The sequence below is a fragment of the Balaenoptera physalus genome (genome assembly GCF_965194825.1).
Source record: "Balaenoptera physalus genome assembly, chromosome: 19".
In the NCBI taxonomy this organism is placed as follows: domain Eukaryota; kingdom Metazoa; phylum Chordata; class Mammalia; order Artiodactyla; family Balaenopteridae; genus Balaenoptera; species Balaenoptera physalus.
This window is the reverse complement of record NC_138900.1, coordinates 60,942,380-60,958,315: the sequence shown is the minus strand read 5'-3', so window position 1 is coordinate 60,958,315 and position 15,936 is coordinate 60,942,380. Positions and strand designations below refer to the sequence as shown.

The following is a 15,936-nucleotide window of genomic DNA, read 5'->3' as shown; positions in this document are numbered from 1 at the left end:
AGAGCAAGGAATCATCCGACTGAGAAAGTCTACAGTGGAGACTCTGCTGTAGAAGCCGACTCTGAAACAGGGATTCAAGCACAGGTAGTTGATTTGAGAGGGGATCCCAGGACACCACATACAGGAGTGGGAAGCCAGGTGGGGAAGGGAAGGAACAAATAAGGGGCGCATAATCAAACCCATTACCCCTGTGGGCAACTGCAGCCCAATCCCACTGGGGAACTCTGGAAAACAGTAAGGAATGTGGGCCTCAAAGTCATCCCAGCTGAGGACTAAGTGAACTGGGTTAGTTATCCACCAATCCCACCAGTCATTGGTGGAAAATGGCCTGCAGGGGCCATCAGGTCTCTGCTACCTTCAACCTGCTGCTCTAACAGCCAAAGAAAGTCCCAGGGAAAGAGGCACAGCTGCTGGCAGTTGGACATGGGAACCCCACAGTGGTGAGGCTGAGTGATGGATGTCAGTGGAGCATAGGTGTCATCTGCTGTAGTTGGTTTTGGCTCAGGAAATCAGGCATGGTCACCAGCCATCACCGGGATGGCTTCAGAAAAATACAGATTCCTGAGCCCTGTGCCCAGTATTCTTGGTAGTTCTGGAGTGGGGCCTGGGAATATGTATTTTCAGAGTAGTGGGCCATCATTCATTCCTGTCTCAATGCCGGGAACTCTGGGAGGCACTGAGAATATAACCGCTAGGGAGAAAAACCAGTTCTTGCCCTATGGCCCTTTCAAATAAATATTCGAGAAGTTTGAAAAGGTCACCAGGAAGAATTTTATGAGTATAACTCATCTCAAAGATGTAAATGCAGATAGTGTCACCCCTAAATCTTCACACAACTGAAAAATAACTCTGGCAGGTCCAAGATGGGAGGAGAGGAGGTGAAAAGGCCATGCTTTGTTGGGTTTCATTGGTTTTTCAACACCTCCAGTGAAACACGGGGCTCTGTTACCACGTGGAGTTGGTCACTACTGGTCTCTGGATTTCAGGGGACTGTCTCCCTATATGGCCTGGATGGAGAGAGTGAGCCCCACCACCTGTCAGACCCCGACATCCCGGTTTTTGAGCGAGGAGGAGTGGATGTCTTCTTACTCTCCACCCTGTTTCCCCGCGGGAGCTGAGGAGCCTGCGGCTATGGCATGACAACTCAGGGGACCAGCCATCCTGGTGAGTCAGGGGAGGGTAAACCACAAGGACCTACCAAGTGCCAGGTCCAAGGCTGGGCATTGTGCTTTTGCTGCTTTGCTGGTCCTCACGAGCCTCTGTGAGACGCACAGAATGGATCCCCATTTCACAGATGAGGAAACCAAGGGTCAGAGAGGCCCACCAGTCCACAGGCCACACAATGCTAGTCCCTCCCTTGACACATCTGCAGCATCAACCTGTCATTTAGCCCTCCATTTCCCCATCTGTAAAATGGGATAGACGCCTATTGCAAAGACAAACTCTGCCCACTAGGAGGAAAGTACATGAGACATTGGGCTGATTCTCCAGGAGAAGACCTAAGAAGAGCTCTTCTGCAGAGCACTAAGTTAAGTCTTCCTGTGCTTTTCTCACTGGATGCTCACAGTGACCCTCTGGGACAAGCGCTGTTATTATCCTTGTTTTATAGGTGGGAAAATCTAAGCTCGGGAAAGATAACTGACTTGCCCAGGTCACACAGCTGGCAAGCTCAGAGCCAAGACTCCTTCCCACTGTCTGAGGCCAAAACTAGTGACCCAGATGGGTGGTCTCCAGACTGAACACTCTTCGGTGGCTGGCAGCTTTAGGAAAACACAGCATTTAGACCACTGTCTTTGACTCATCTAAGGCAAAAACACTAATACATTAATGCTTTAAGACCCTCAGCTGTAGGGTTGGTTCCTGGGGAGTGGCTCTGAGATGGAGTTGAATATGGAGGCTGTTTATCCAAGGAGTGCCTGGGATCAGCCCCTGGGCAGGGAGGGAAGGAGGCAGGATGGGCAGAAGGAGAAGAGCTTTGATGCAGCCCACAGACAGCTCAGCTGACCACACAGGGGGCTCTAGAGCTGTCCTGAGCTGGGCTGAGATGCCTGGGTTTTGATCACACCCAGGTTCTGTACCCAAAGGTCACTGGGGATGTCAGCTTCCCCAGGAGGCTGCGTGACCTCAACAGAGGTGGCTCTGGCATGCCTGATGGGACTACCCTTCCAGAAAGGAGAAAATGCATGTCAGGAGCTTCTTAGCACAGTCCCCATTGTGCAGTAAATGCTCAATAAAGAGTGCCTCTTGTTATCATTACTCTTATTTCCCTGTAAAGCAACTGCTGCTGGATCTGGCCTCCCAGCAGAGGCAAGATGATTTCATTTCTTCCCTGGGCCTCAAAGATCTAAATCAGGTTAGATGATCGCCACGAAGTGCTGAATGGACGGCAGGCTCATTCTCTGGATGGAAGCCCACAGGAGGACAGAGTTTCGTGTGCTCAAGCCTGCACCTCCCTGTACACACAACAACCTGGCCTTCCTCACTTGTAAAGCCCGGTGACCCTGGGCTTGCTGCCCTGCATGAGGGTTCACAGTTTCAGAATGCACACTTTTGCAGCATATCTGTGAAAACCTGGCAACCTCCAAGCTGGCAGTCTACACTAGCTGAACTCCCCACATGAGGCCAAATTCACCCACTGATTGGGGCATTTTGATCAAGGCACCAAGAGCAATGAAGAAAAATACAAAGTCTCTTTCCAAGAGTTCTCGTTCTTGGGCTCAGGTTTGGACCTTCGTGGGGTCCAAAGAAGTCTCATCCCCCCACCACATTATCCTCAAAAGTGTGGGTCCCTTCCAGGTATGTGAGCTGGGTGCTGGTGCATGACCTGGCAATGGACCGGAAGTGGTACTTCCTCTGCAACTCGTGGCTGTCCATCGATGTCGGAGACTGTCCTTGACAAAATATTTCCAGTGGCCACAGAGCAGGACAGGAAACAATTCAGGTACTATATTTTTTCTTTTTAAGCAAATGCTCTTTACTTTGTTCTTTCATCTCTAGGGAAGTTGCGTTATAATTCAGTCACAGCCAAATAAAAGCACATTTCAGCTAGTGGGCCGGGGCAGCTCTGAGTGTGTGACATTAATAACCAGTTTTTCTTGTTGCAGTTAAAGGGCCCTGAAGGGACATGGACCCTCCAAGACAGAATTATCTTCAGATGGTGATAACAGTTATAGAACACTTATCCATATTTACTTACGAATGTCACAGAATGATATTGTTTATATGAGTGAACAGACTGATCTGAATGGTGATTCAACGTCTGGCCACCTGGAGCTTCTTCTTCATGTTGTTTTATCCTAGATGCATTTTTCAGCATGTTTCCCCTTGCTTTACTCACTCCCTCACCCCCTTTCCTGTTGCGCATCCTTCCACATCCGTCCCCAAACACAAATAAGCAGATACAAATGTACACACATGCACATGCACACACACACAACACCACAGATCGTTATTTTATAACTTTTTAAATGGCATGCTACTCTAAATATGTTGCCTCTTTTCCTTAATGATATATCACGCACATCCTTCCAGGAGGGTATGTTTGGGTCCAACTTTCCTTAGTGGCTGCGTGCTCTTCCACAGAATGGATGTCCCACAGCCACTCTCCTATGGATGGGCATTCAGTCTGCTTCTAGTGCATTTACTGAAAGACGACTTTTCCTCCCAGCTGCCACCGTGAGCATCTCAGCCGCCAAGGGGGAAAAAGTCTGAATCAGAGAGACTTGGACCCCAACACAGGTATAACACAGACGTGGGCACGGATCACAAAGTCCCACACGCCTGCTGTTGACTTGCCGCGTGACCTTGGATACGTCACCGCACCTCTCCAGGTCTCAGCTTCTGCATCTGAAAAATGACGAGTTCAATGTGCCTGCCCCATAGGGGGTCCCAGGTCCCATGAAACGATGTAGTAACGTGCTTGGCACACTATGCGGCTCACACCGAGTACTCAATTCCAGAAGCAGATATTATCTCTGAGTGCATCAGCACATGTGATGCCTAGAAACTCGGCAAGGAGCTCTCTGAAGGCAAAAGCTCCTCATCCCTCCTGTGAAGCCCTGGTGCCCAGCAGAGAGCCTGGGACACAGCACCAGGGGCATCAGATATTCGTTGAATAAGACGAATAACATGGACAATCACTGTTGTTGGCAACTGACCTCTCTCTTTCTGCACCTTCACTCTGAGTCCAGGCCACCGGCACACCCCCGAGTCACAAAGTATCGTACAACCCTGGAGGATTCTGGCATTGACCAATCAGGACAGGCGGCAGCTGGGAATCTCTACTCTGGACACTCTTAGCAGAATCTGGGCCTTTGAATAGCTCCTGTGGTTAAACTACATTCTACTCATAGGGAAATAATACAGGTTCTTTAGGAGAATGTGGTGCCATTTTCAGAAACCTTGTCTCACAATTTTTATTCTCTCAAACTGAGTCTGAACCCAAAGCCTGGGATTTTTAACCACTATTCTCTAATGCTCTAATTATAACAAAACAAATAACATTAGAGTTATATATTATTATATAAAAATTATAGGGCTTCCCTGGTGGCGCAGTGGTTGAGAATCTGCCTGCCAATGCAGGGGGACACGGGTTCGAGCCCTGGTCTGGGAAGATCCCATATGCCGTGGAGCAACTAGGCCCGTGAGCCACAATTACTGAGCCTGCGCGTCTGCAGCCTGTGCTCCGCAACAAGAGAGGTCGCGATAGTGAGAGGCCCGCACACCGCGATGAAGAGTGGCCCCCGCTTGCCACAACTAGAGAAAGCCCTCACACAGAAACGAAGACCCAACACAGCCAAAAATAAATAAACAAATAAATAAATAAATAATTCCCATTAAAAAAAAAAAAGTCATGGTCCTTGCTTTAAAAAAAATTATAACAAAAATTATTGCTAACACTGATGAACACTCACCTATATGCCAGCTACTTTGCCAAATGCTTTACAAAAATTACCATTTTTAATCCTTTCAACAATCCAGTGAGGCAGGTTCTGTTATTACCCCCATTTTACAGATGAGTAAACTGAGGTACAAAGAGTAAAGTAACTTGCCTGAGGTCACACAGTAGTAAGAGGGCTGTCTAGGGTTCCAACCACTCTGTCCAGAGTCCCCATCATTAACTTGAAGTGATGCTACTATGATGCTGTATTTCTTCTATAAAAGAAAAAAACAGATGATGAGTTTTAGAAACAAATCCCTCCCTCTCATCCCAGGATTGCTCCAAAGAGATTAGGCTTCTCCCCATTCCTGTCTCCCTAAATGCCTGTCCCTCTCCCCTGGCCTGTCCACACCCACCTGTTTTTCATGAAGACCTCCACAGTCTTCCAGGATGGCCACATTTGGTACTCCATCTTTAGCAGCTCAGCTTGGAGCAACTTCACCCATGTCCACCAGGTGTCCTGCTGCTTCTCACTGCTCCTCTGCACCATACTGACCACCATCATGTTCTGGGGTGTCCCCAAGGACCCAGCTGAGCAAAAGATGGACTTGGGTAACTCCCACTGTCATGGCGATCAGGGCTAGTGGCTGGTGGACATGAACTGTCACTGCCCCAGAAATGCTTTGCAATTCCAGAGGTCCCAAGACCACCCTCAGGTTCAATAATTCATTAGAAGGATTCACAGTAGTCAGAAATGCCATTACACTCATAATTATTAGAGAAAGGATACAGATCAAAATCAGGAAAGGGAAGAGGCACGTGGGGCAGGGTCCATGGGAGACCAAGCATGGAGCTTCCAGTTATGTTCTCCCAGTGGAGTCTGGACAGCGCTCACTCCTCCTGACAATGATGTGTGACAACACGCATGGAGTAATGCCAACCAGGGATGCTCACCCGAGCCTTGGTGTCCAAAGTTTTTATTGGGGCACGCTCACATAGACATGGCTGACCCCAGTATGGCCGACCTTAGCCTCCAGCCCCCCCAGAGGTTGAGGTGATACGGTGCAACCAAGGCCCCCACCATAAATCACACTGTTAGCATAGACTATATGGAGTGGCCCAAGACCCCAGGTAAACAAAGGCATACCCACCAGGCAGGACAGCCCAAGGGCTTAGTGGTCACCTCCCAGGAGCCACTCAAGGGGCAGACCTCTCTTTGGGCAAGGTTAACCCTTACTGCATAGCCACCTTCTGGAAGGGGGGAGGGGACTCTCCCCTTGACCCCTTCCCTCCATCTGCCCCAGGTAAAATTGAATTCACTTGGCAGGAAGTGATGATTGGGCTGGAGATCTCGCTCCTCATGTTTCCCATCAACCTCCTGATCGTTCAGATTTTTTGGAACATCCGTCCTTGGGTAACCAAGGAGCAGAACGCTGGGAAATGGGATGGGGGGGCCCCCTCAGCCTGACCCCCTCACCGCAGCCTGTGGAGGATGGTCTTCTGACACCTGAAGCAGTGACCAAGGCGGGTCCTCAACCTCGGCAGTGTGGGGAGCTCTAGCCTGGGCAGAAGGGGGTGGGGACTGGGGTTTGAGGCCTACAACCCATGTTGTCGGACAGCATGAGTCACTGAGATTCGTCAACTGCGTACACATGCACATACACATATGTGCACACAGTACACACATATACCTACACATGCATGCATACACACATGCCATACGTGCACACATTCACATACACCACACACACCTACATGTACACATGTGCACATGTACACACATATACACACATACACACACATATATCTGCACAGTGCACACATGTACACATACACACACCTACACATGAATGCATACACACATGCCACGTGTACACATCTACATACACCCCACACCTACATGTACACGCGTGCACATGTACACACATATGCACACCTGCAAACACACCTGCACACATACATGTACACATAAGTGCACATATACCACATACGCATGTTTACATGCATGTACACACAGGCACATATAAATATTCACGCAAACACCTACAACATATACACACACATGCACACACATTTTTGCATACCTACTATGTACAAAATATTATACTTTCAAACAGATTGCAGGCTGGAAGCACACAGAAAGAATTCCCTCTGCATTCGTGCACACATTAAGCATTTATTGAGCACCTACCGAGTGCCACACTTCAAAGAATACAGCCTGGAATGTATCAGTTGAAATCCTAGAAGAGGGATTTTTATGGGGGACAAAACAGAAGCTCAGGGTAGTCCAACGTCATGTCTCAGTAGGCAGAGCTGGGATTCAGACCCAGATTGTCCAGCCCCAGGGCAAGTGCTCTTGACCACTCTGCTGCCCCCTCACCTGTAGCTCACGTCCCCTTCCCCCTGGGTGACTTGCAGGATTTGTGAAGACTCGTCAGCTCCTTGTTCAAAGCTCTGAAGGTGCCACCCCCTTGCTCGGGCTGGGACTTCGCGAACTTGATGGACATCAACCAACTGCTGGCCTTGGTGGAAGACGGCGTCTGTCAGCAGAACAAAGCAGGGCAGGTGTTCTGGAAGGAAGCCAGCCAGACAGGGGGCCCTTTAACACTCACTCTTGGGTCTGTACAAGTGAAAGGTGAGTCCTAACATTTCTGGGCCGAGAGGGGGCATGTTGGAGCCAGGTGGATGCAGGACCGAGGGCCACGTCTGTATCACTATCACTAGGGAGTCAAGAAGTCCTACCGGGGGTCTCCCTCACCAGCCTCCACTCCAACCACTCGCCACCGCCTCCCTCGCAGTACCACAGGCATCCTGCTCTCCACACAACGCCAAGCTGCCTTCCCACTAAGGCCTGCACGCATGCTTGTCCTCTGATGGAGAATGTTCTTTCTCCTCTCTTCACTTGGCCAATGCCTACATAGACTTTATTCTTGGCTGATGTGTCCCTTCCTCAGGGGAGCAACCCAACCCCCCGAGCCCACAACAGGGTCTCCAACCATGTGCTCTTTAGCCCCTAAGCATCTCTTGTACTGCTTTCACATTGCTTGTTGCCAAATCATGAATTGTGTGAAGACCTGCACATATGTATTGCACATTATTCTGGTTTGAACTAGTCTCTCTGACTCTGCTCTTGCCCCTTTCCTGTCTATCTTCCACCCAGATCGCTGCCTCCAGTGTTTAGATCAGGTTGTCCAATAGAACTTCCCACAGTGACAGAAATGGTCTATATCTGCACTGACCAATATGGCAGCCACTGGCCACATGTAGCTATTGACACTTGAAATGTAGCTCGTGTGACTAGGGAACTAAATTTTTTTATTTTAATTTTAAATTTTATTAAAAAAAACTAAACCATATATATCTTCCCATAGAAACCTGTTCCTCTTCCTTGTTATTCCTATGAAATCTTTATTCCTATGAAATACTAAAAATTCAGAATCACCTTCTCTTTCTCCTGCAATCCTCACTTGCAATTGATACACACCTTTGAAAATGTCTTTTGAGGGACTTCCCTGGTGGCACAGTGGATAAGACTCTGCACTCCCAACTCAGGGGGCCGGGGTTCAATCTCTGGTCAGGGAACTAGAAAAAAAAAATTTTTTTTAATTTTAAAAAGTCACATGTGGCAAGTGGCTACCATATTGGATGGTGTGGGTTAAGAATGCTGCCATTTTTAAAACACAAGGCTGGTCACAGTCTAAACCTTGTTTAGAATATAAAAATGGAGTCTATAGATTGGGGAGTTTGAATTCATAACTCTTGGCTCCACCTCTGATACAGTGAATTAAATTTTCTAAGGTGAGGCCAGGAATCTGCACTTTTTACCAGTCACTTTTGTGACTGTTATGCACACAGGATGTTGAGAGCCACTGTCCTCCAGACCAGGTCCCAAGTCCTTACTGTAGCACTCCCTCCTGGCCAGGCCTATGCGGACCCCATGGTCAGCCCTACTTTGACCCCCGTGTTCCAGCCACTCTGGAGGATTAGCCCTGGAGAGCTGGGCTTGGGCTGCCCATGAAGGTCGTCCCTGCAGCAGCTCTGCTGATGCCCACGCTGGACACTTGGCCCTGTTTGGGGTCTTTGGGGTTTGGGGGACTTTGGCATTCACAGCATGGGCCTTAGAACAAGGACTCTGGAGTTGGCCAGACCTGGGGCTCTCCCAGACGCAAAAGCAGCTGTGCAACTTTGGACAGTTGTTTAACCTCTCTGAGACTATTTCCTCTCCCTATAAAACGGAAGCGCTGATCCACCCAGCTCCTTGGCTTGTTCTGAGGACTGAATGAGATCATACGACACATGAAGCGCTTAGATCCGAGTCTGACACAAAGCAAGGATTCAGTAAGTGTTTATGATTGCAAATGACGGTATCTTCCGGAAACATTGCCAGAACGCTTACAACACGAAGGCTGGTGATGCTGGAACCATTAGCTGTGGCTTCAGTGAGGGAGGCCCAGGAGGGAGGGGGAGGTAGGAGGCCTGAGTCAGAGGGAGTTAAGAGTCAATGTTGCCAGGTCTTTACCAACATCAGGTCTGAGCCATAGCTTTCTCCACATCACTTGTTATTTTCTCATTCACTTCTCACTGGTGAGTGGGGAGGGGTCCTGGGGTCAGGGTGCTCCATTTTGCCATGTTCTATATCCAGTCTCACGCACCCCTTGTGAAGATGCACACTGGCCACACCTGGGCCCTTCCTGTCCCAGGAGAATGTGCCCCTGGGCACCGGCCTCCCAGCTCAGGCTCCAGGGACCCAGGCCTGGTTCCACTTGGAGAGTTCAAGCTTCCCTTAGAACACTTGGGGAATAATGAAAAGGTTCAAATTAGTCTTTTTCTTGCAATGAATATGCATTAGCTCTGTAATTTAAAACAAAAAAAACCTTTTTTTTTTGTTTTTTTGGGTTTTTTTTAAATATCAATTTTTTTTCACACACACACTGTATTAAATATCAATTTTTTAAAAAATAAATTTATTTATTTATTTTTGGCTGCGTTGGGTCTTTGTTGCTGCACGTGGGCTTTCTCTAGATGCAGCAAGCGGGGGCTACTCTTCGTTGCGGTGCACGGGCTTCTCATTGCGGTGGCTTCTTTTGTTGCAGAGCATGGGCTCTAGGTCCATGGGCTTCAGTAGTTGTGGCACGTGGGCTCAGTAGTTGTGGCACGTGGGCTCAGTAGTTGTGGCGCACGGGCTTAGCTGCTCCGCGGCATGTGGGATCTTCCCAGACCAGGGCTCGAACCCGTGTCCCCTGCACTGGCAGGTGGATTCGTAACCACTGCGCCACCAGGGAAGCCCAACACCTTTGTTTTTTTTTAAAAAAAAAAACTTAAGGAAACTGAAATTTGAACAAACGAACTGTAGAAAAACATTCAGAGATAACGGGGGGAAACTTCTCCACTGACTGGTTGCTTCACGCTATTAAGGGACTATCATTATTGTTTTAAAAATTGATAATGACACATTGTGGTCTTGTTTTTAAAAGGAGTCCTTTTCTTCCATAGAAGCATATTAAAATATTTAGTCTCAGGACGTGGGGCTTGGAATTTACTTCAAAATAATCCACATGGAGAGGGTGGGTGGGGTGCAGGCGAAACAGGATTGGTGACAGGATGAGGTGATAATTTTGAGCAATGGGTATAGGTTCATCTCATCATTCTCTTTACTTTTGTAATTTAAATTTTTTCATAATAAAAAGTTAAAAACAAAAGATTAAGACTTATACCATCTTTGGCAACAGGCAAACTTGGGTTCAAATTCAAATCTTGTACGTATTAAAATATTTGCTGATGAGAGAACATTATGTCTCGGATTTACTTAAGGTACTGCAGGAAAAAAAAAATTGGAGGGCTGAGACAAGACAAGATTGGCAAAATGTGGGTAATTGCTGCAGGAGGGCAATGGGTGTACTATTCTTTTCTCTTCTATGTGTAAGGAAATTTTGAAAATGTCCTTGATAAAAGACTAAAAGAGGAACATTCAAATCCTAACTGACCGTATGAGCCAAGTATCCCATCTTTCTGAACCTCAGATTCCTCACGGTTTGGCACACAGTAAGCGCTCGATACAAGAAAGCCAAGCCGTTACTAACACTCCTGTTTCTGCTGCACGCGGTCTGCTCTGTCACTCAGCACCAGCTGATGCTCTTTCTCTCCCTTGTCCTCCAGAAAAAAATGCAGTGCCCCAGGCCCGAGGTGGGCCCAAGAGACGCTTGGAAGGACAGTGCCTACAGGCAGTGTCTCTACCTTCAGCTGGAGCATCTAGAGCAAGAGCTGCTGCTGTGGGAGCCCCAGGGCTTTTCCAGGCACTGGGGCAGCTGCAGACCCTGAAGGGCTGCCTGGGGGGACAGCCCGGAACCCCGCCCCCAGCACACTCCAGGTAATACACTCCCTTGGGTGCTCCCAGCCTGGGGCCTGCAGGGAGAGCGCATCCCGGTCAACCTCGGAAGGTTATTCATCCGAATCTCCCCAAGAAGCAGCGATTATGGACTGCACAAATTCAGGGAAGAGGACTTTGAACAGGGTGATTTTGCCAGATGACGGTTAGAGCCCTTTGTACAGCACTTTACAGTTTATAACCATTTTCACGTGGGTGTTTCCTAGCTGCACACCCTTGGACAAGCCCCTCATCCTCTCTGAGCCATAGTTTCCTTATCTGTAATATGGGAATGATAATGCCTATCTCCTGGTTCAAACCTACGAAGAATTTAAAAGGGCCTGGTCCAGGAAGAGCAGCATGTGGGCTAAGCGTGGAAGGGCCTGGAGACCAAAGTCTTCTCCAGGGTCCCATTGTCACTGCCGGCATAGCAAACATTTGTTTACCAAACATTTGCTTTCATCTCCATATGAACTGCCTTCCTCCCCTTTGAGGTCCCAAACCCCTACCCCCCTTTCCTCTGAGATGCCACATAACCCTCAGTTGCCTAACTTGTCCTTGAGCCTTATATTCTTCTGGAGCCCCTATACATATGTAATTAAATTTCTTTTTCTCCTGTTAATCTGTCTCGTGTTAATTTAGACCAGCCAGAAGAATCTAGAAAGGGTAGAGGGAAATTTTTTTTCTTCCCCAACAACAGCACCATAATTCAGTGAAAAAAATGACCATTTTTTTGAGATGTATTCTAAAATAATTGGTGATGATTTTATATTATGTATGAAATTTATTTTTAAATATTCCAGAAAAGAAAGAAAGCATGTGGGGATAGATGATACACGTTTGACAAGGAGGTGATGGTTGTTGAAAGTAGTTGATGAGGGTTCACTGTACTCACTGATTCCCGTAAAATGGGGAATTTTCATAATAAAAACTTAAGTACCAGCCTTCTAGGCTTGCCATGAGGAATAACAGAGAAAACCCGTATAAAGCAGTTTGCACGGGGACTGGCTCCTAGTAAGCACCGAATAAAGGTGACCTCAATAGAATATATGTATGTGTACCGGATAGAATACAGAATAGGATAGAGGAGAATAGTGAGGGTCTGAGGGGTCAAGGAGCTTGGCCAAGGTCACGCAGCTGGTAGGGTTGGGGCAGGGTTTGAACTGGAGCCCAAATGGTGCCCCCGGGATTACACCCATCCTCTCTTGCAGCTCCCTGCAGGCGAGCAAGCCCCCTGGAGGCCTCCCCTGGTGGTGTGTCCTGGTGGGCTGGCTCCTGGTGGCAGCCTTCTTCACCATGCTCTACGGCCTGCACTACGGGCGGGCCTGCCCCCTCAAGTGGCTCATCTCCATGGCCGTCTCCTTCGTGGAGAGTGTGTTTGTCACCCAGCCCCTGAAGGTCAGGACCCCTGTGTGGCTGCCCTCCTTCCCTCCGCCCATGATTTCCCTCCTGCCAGCTGCCCAGTTCTTAGGCTTCAGCAATTCCTTCATCTATTCAATCTATTCATTCAACAAACCCACGTGGAGCACCACTTCTGGGTGGACCTGGGGCAGGAAGGTAATTACGAGGATAACCCACGCTCCCTCAGGGCCAGATGCGGACATTTCATCATCACAGTCACCCTTAGGAGGGGCCTCACCTCCATTTTACAGATGAGAAAACCTGAGGTTAAGAGGATAAGGTCACAAAAATATCTTGCCCTTAGGCCACATGTATAAATAGTAATGATATCTTACTTCCTCAGATCTAGGATGCTTTTGATTGTGAGATGGGCCAGCAACTTACACAAACTTTACCTTCAGAAAAAAGAACACCAAGCCATTAAATGTGTGCATGAACTGGAAATACGCTCCTATTTCTGAAAACTTAAAATTACGCAAGAGAGCAGTGAGAGTCAAAGAGACCCTGAGCCCCGCCTGGAAGGAGGCAGGCAGTAGGAATACTGTGTCGGGGGAGCTGCAGAAGTGAGGGAATATTTAGAGAAAATCCTTCCACCTACGAGGCATCACGGAATCCCCCACCCTCATTCTGCCCTGAACAGCCTTCATCAGAGACTTAAACAGCTCCTGACACCTCCCCCAATCTAGTCTGAGAATATTAAGAACAGTCCTGAACCTTTTTGTTCCGCAATCAAACCACAGAATCCTACTGTGCTTGTGCACTGAAGGCGCAGAGACAGTGTAATGGAAGGAATTACTTAACACAGAAAGAAAGGGAGGGAGGGAAGGAGGGAGGAGGCAGGTTTAACCCGCTATGCTAGTAAGTCACCAGGCTGAGAGGTAAGAGAGAGGCCGAGCAGCAGGAGACCAGCAGGTGGGAGGGCTCAGAGAATGCCGGAAGCAGGGTGAGTTCAAGGATTTGCGTGTCTCTGCCTGGTTGGTGGCCAGGCACGCAAGCCCTGCCCCTGACCCTTTATGACCACGTCCCCTCTCTGCAGAGGATGGTTTCCCCAGAGCATGGCTTCTGCGCCCAAGACACAAGTCTGGCTCCCATTCCACCCCAGCTCAGACCAGGAATTGATAGGGAGTTTCCAACCCAGGCTTGGGGTTCACAGTGGGTGTTTTCCAGGTGCTGGGGTTCGCTGCTTTCTTTGCGCTGGTGTTGAAGAGAGTGGAGGACGAAGAGGAGCCTGTGGTCCCCCTCCTGGGACGTCTCTCTGGCCCAGGTATTGGTACCCGGGTGCAGGCAGGGGCCTGGAACCTGACGAGGCTGAGAAAGCCCCGTGGAGCCCAGCCACTGGGTGGTCCTGGCCTCAGACCTTCGCTCCCCATCAGCCTTCACCCTGACTGTTGAAACACTCCCAGTCCATCCAGGGACAAGTGACTCTTCCTCTGTCTCTTGGGCAACCTGTTCCTCCCCTATCCGAGCCCTTCTCTCTGACACCTAAGCATGAAGAGGCACTATGGGGTCCACGTTCTTCAAGGGCCATCATCCTCTGTGTAATCCCAAGCAAGCAGCTTTCTTCTCCAGGGCTCAGGTCATTAGACAACCAAAAAACGACAAGCTTGTGTGGGTGGGGTGTGTGAATGGGGGGTGAGGGAGCTATAATTAGGGTTCTAAGACAAAGGTCCGCCAACAACAGACAGGGGGCCAAATCTAGCCCAGAGCCTGTTTTTGTAAAGAGTTTTAGTGGAACACAGCCATGCTGACTGGTCAGAGGAGCCCATGACCAGCCCTCTTCCCCCCAACCCGATTGCTCACTTCCCAGCCAAAACTCCTGAGCGTGCCCCCAAGAAGAGAATTACAAAAAACAAACAAGCAAACAGAACAGATTCAACACTCTAATAGTCTATACAGAGATTTTGACTTTCAGGGAAAGTAAAACAGGAACAAACGAAAGCCCATATCCCTACATCACCATGCAGTGTGGTGACCTCCTCATGGGACTGTATTCTTCTGCCCTACAATAGGGATTTGGCTTTGTAGATCCAAAAAGTCCATTAAAACCATCTTCCCAAGTCAAAAGAATAATTATTCTCCAAAGAGACGACAGCCTCCTGACTGATCAAATATTCATTTAGTAATTCCTTTGGCAATTATCCAGGGAGTACTTTCTGTGTGCCAGGCAGTACAATGGCTTGGGAACATGATTTACATAAAATCCAGTCATCGTAAGTGTATAATTACTGATTTTAGTAAATTTATAGAGTCGTGCAACTATCACCACAATTCAGATTTAGAACAGCTTTTTGGAACTTACCCCCAAAAGTTCCCTCTTGCCCATTTGAAGTCAATCCCCACTCTCAGCCTCAGCCCTGGCAACACAGCACTGACTGGATGGAACAGGTTGCTGCTCTTGGAATGAACAGCCCATCTGGGGAGACACATTAAACAAGTAAATGCACAGCACGACTTGTAAGAGAGAATGAGGGGGTAGAATAAGAGGGTGGCTCCTAGAGGATGGGAGAGGGAGGGTCTGAACACTGGGCATGTGCAAAGGCCCTGAGGTGGGACAAGAGCTTGTCATTTTATAGCAATTACTGACAGGGTGGCCAGAGCATGGGGAGCTGTGTGTGCATGGACGGAATGCTTCAAGATGAGGGCAGAGAGGTGGATGGGGAGCAGGTCATGCAGGGCCCTGTAGGGCCTGGGGCAATGCCGGGGTTTTGGAGTGTTTTAAATAGGAGAGCAGCATGATCGGATTTGCGATTTTGTGACTGCTCTTGGAGACCAGAGGTATTGGGTCAAAAGTAGAAGTGCGGAGGCCAGTAGGAAGACTACTGAAATGGTCCAGGCTAGAGATGGCATGCATTAGCAGTGGGGGTGGACAGAGGGGCATGGATCCAAAGGATAGTTGGGTCAATATACCCCTATCAGACTGGCTAAAAATAGCGACAACACCAAATGCTGACAAGGATGCAGAGAAACTGGAGCATTCTTACGTTGCTGGTGGGAATGTAAAATGGTACAGCCACTCTGGAAAACAGTTTGGCAGTTCCTTTCAAAACTAAAAATGGGCTTACCATACGCCCCAGAAATTACACTCTTGGGCATTTATCCCAGAGAAATGAAGAATTATTTTCATACAGGAACTTGTACACAAATGTTCACAGAAGCTTCATTTGTAACAGTCAAAAGATATTTAGCCACTCCTAGGAATCTACCCAGGAGAAATGAAAATATATGTCCGCACAACACATTCATAGCAACATTATTCTTAATAGCCCAAACTAGGAATAATCCAAATGGCCAT

At 48.4% G+C, this 15,936-nt stretch overlaps 1 protein-coding gene across 1 annotated transcript in view; it reads left to right on the top strand.

Moving 5' to 3' along the window:
• Positions 1–15,936, top strand: part of LOC309648495 (polycystin-1-like protein 2) — an 82,676-nt gene that overhangs the window by 58,950 nt on the left and 7,790 nt on the right. Inside the window, 12 exon segments of the mRNA XM_082437114.1 lie at positions 987–1,110; positions 1,113–1,164; positions 2,797–2,889; positions 2,891–2,941; positions 5,292–5,491; positions 6,184–6,338; positions 6,341–6,423; positions 7,318–7,507; positions 11,036–11,165; positions 11,168–11,246; positions 12,455–12,641; positions 13,812–13,908. Coding sequence (XP_082293240.1) covers positions 987–1,110; positions 1,113–1,164; positions 2,797–2,889; positions 2,891–2,941; positions 5,292–5,491; positions 6,184–6,338; positions 6,341–6,423; positions 7,318–7,507; positions 11,036–11,165; positions 11,168–11,246; positions 12,455–12,641; positions 13,812–13,908 — 1,441 coding nt within the window.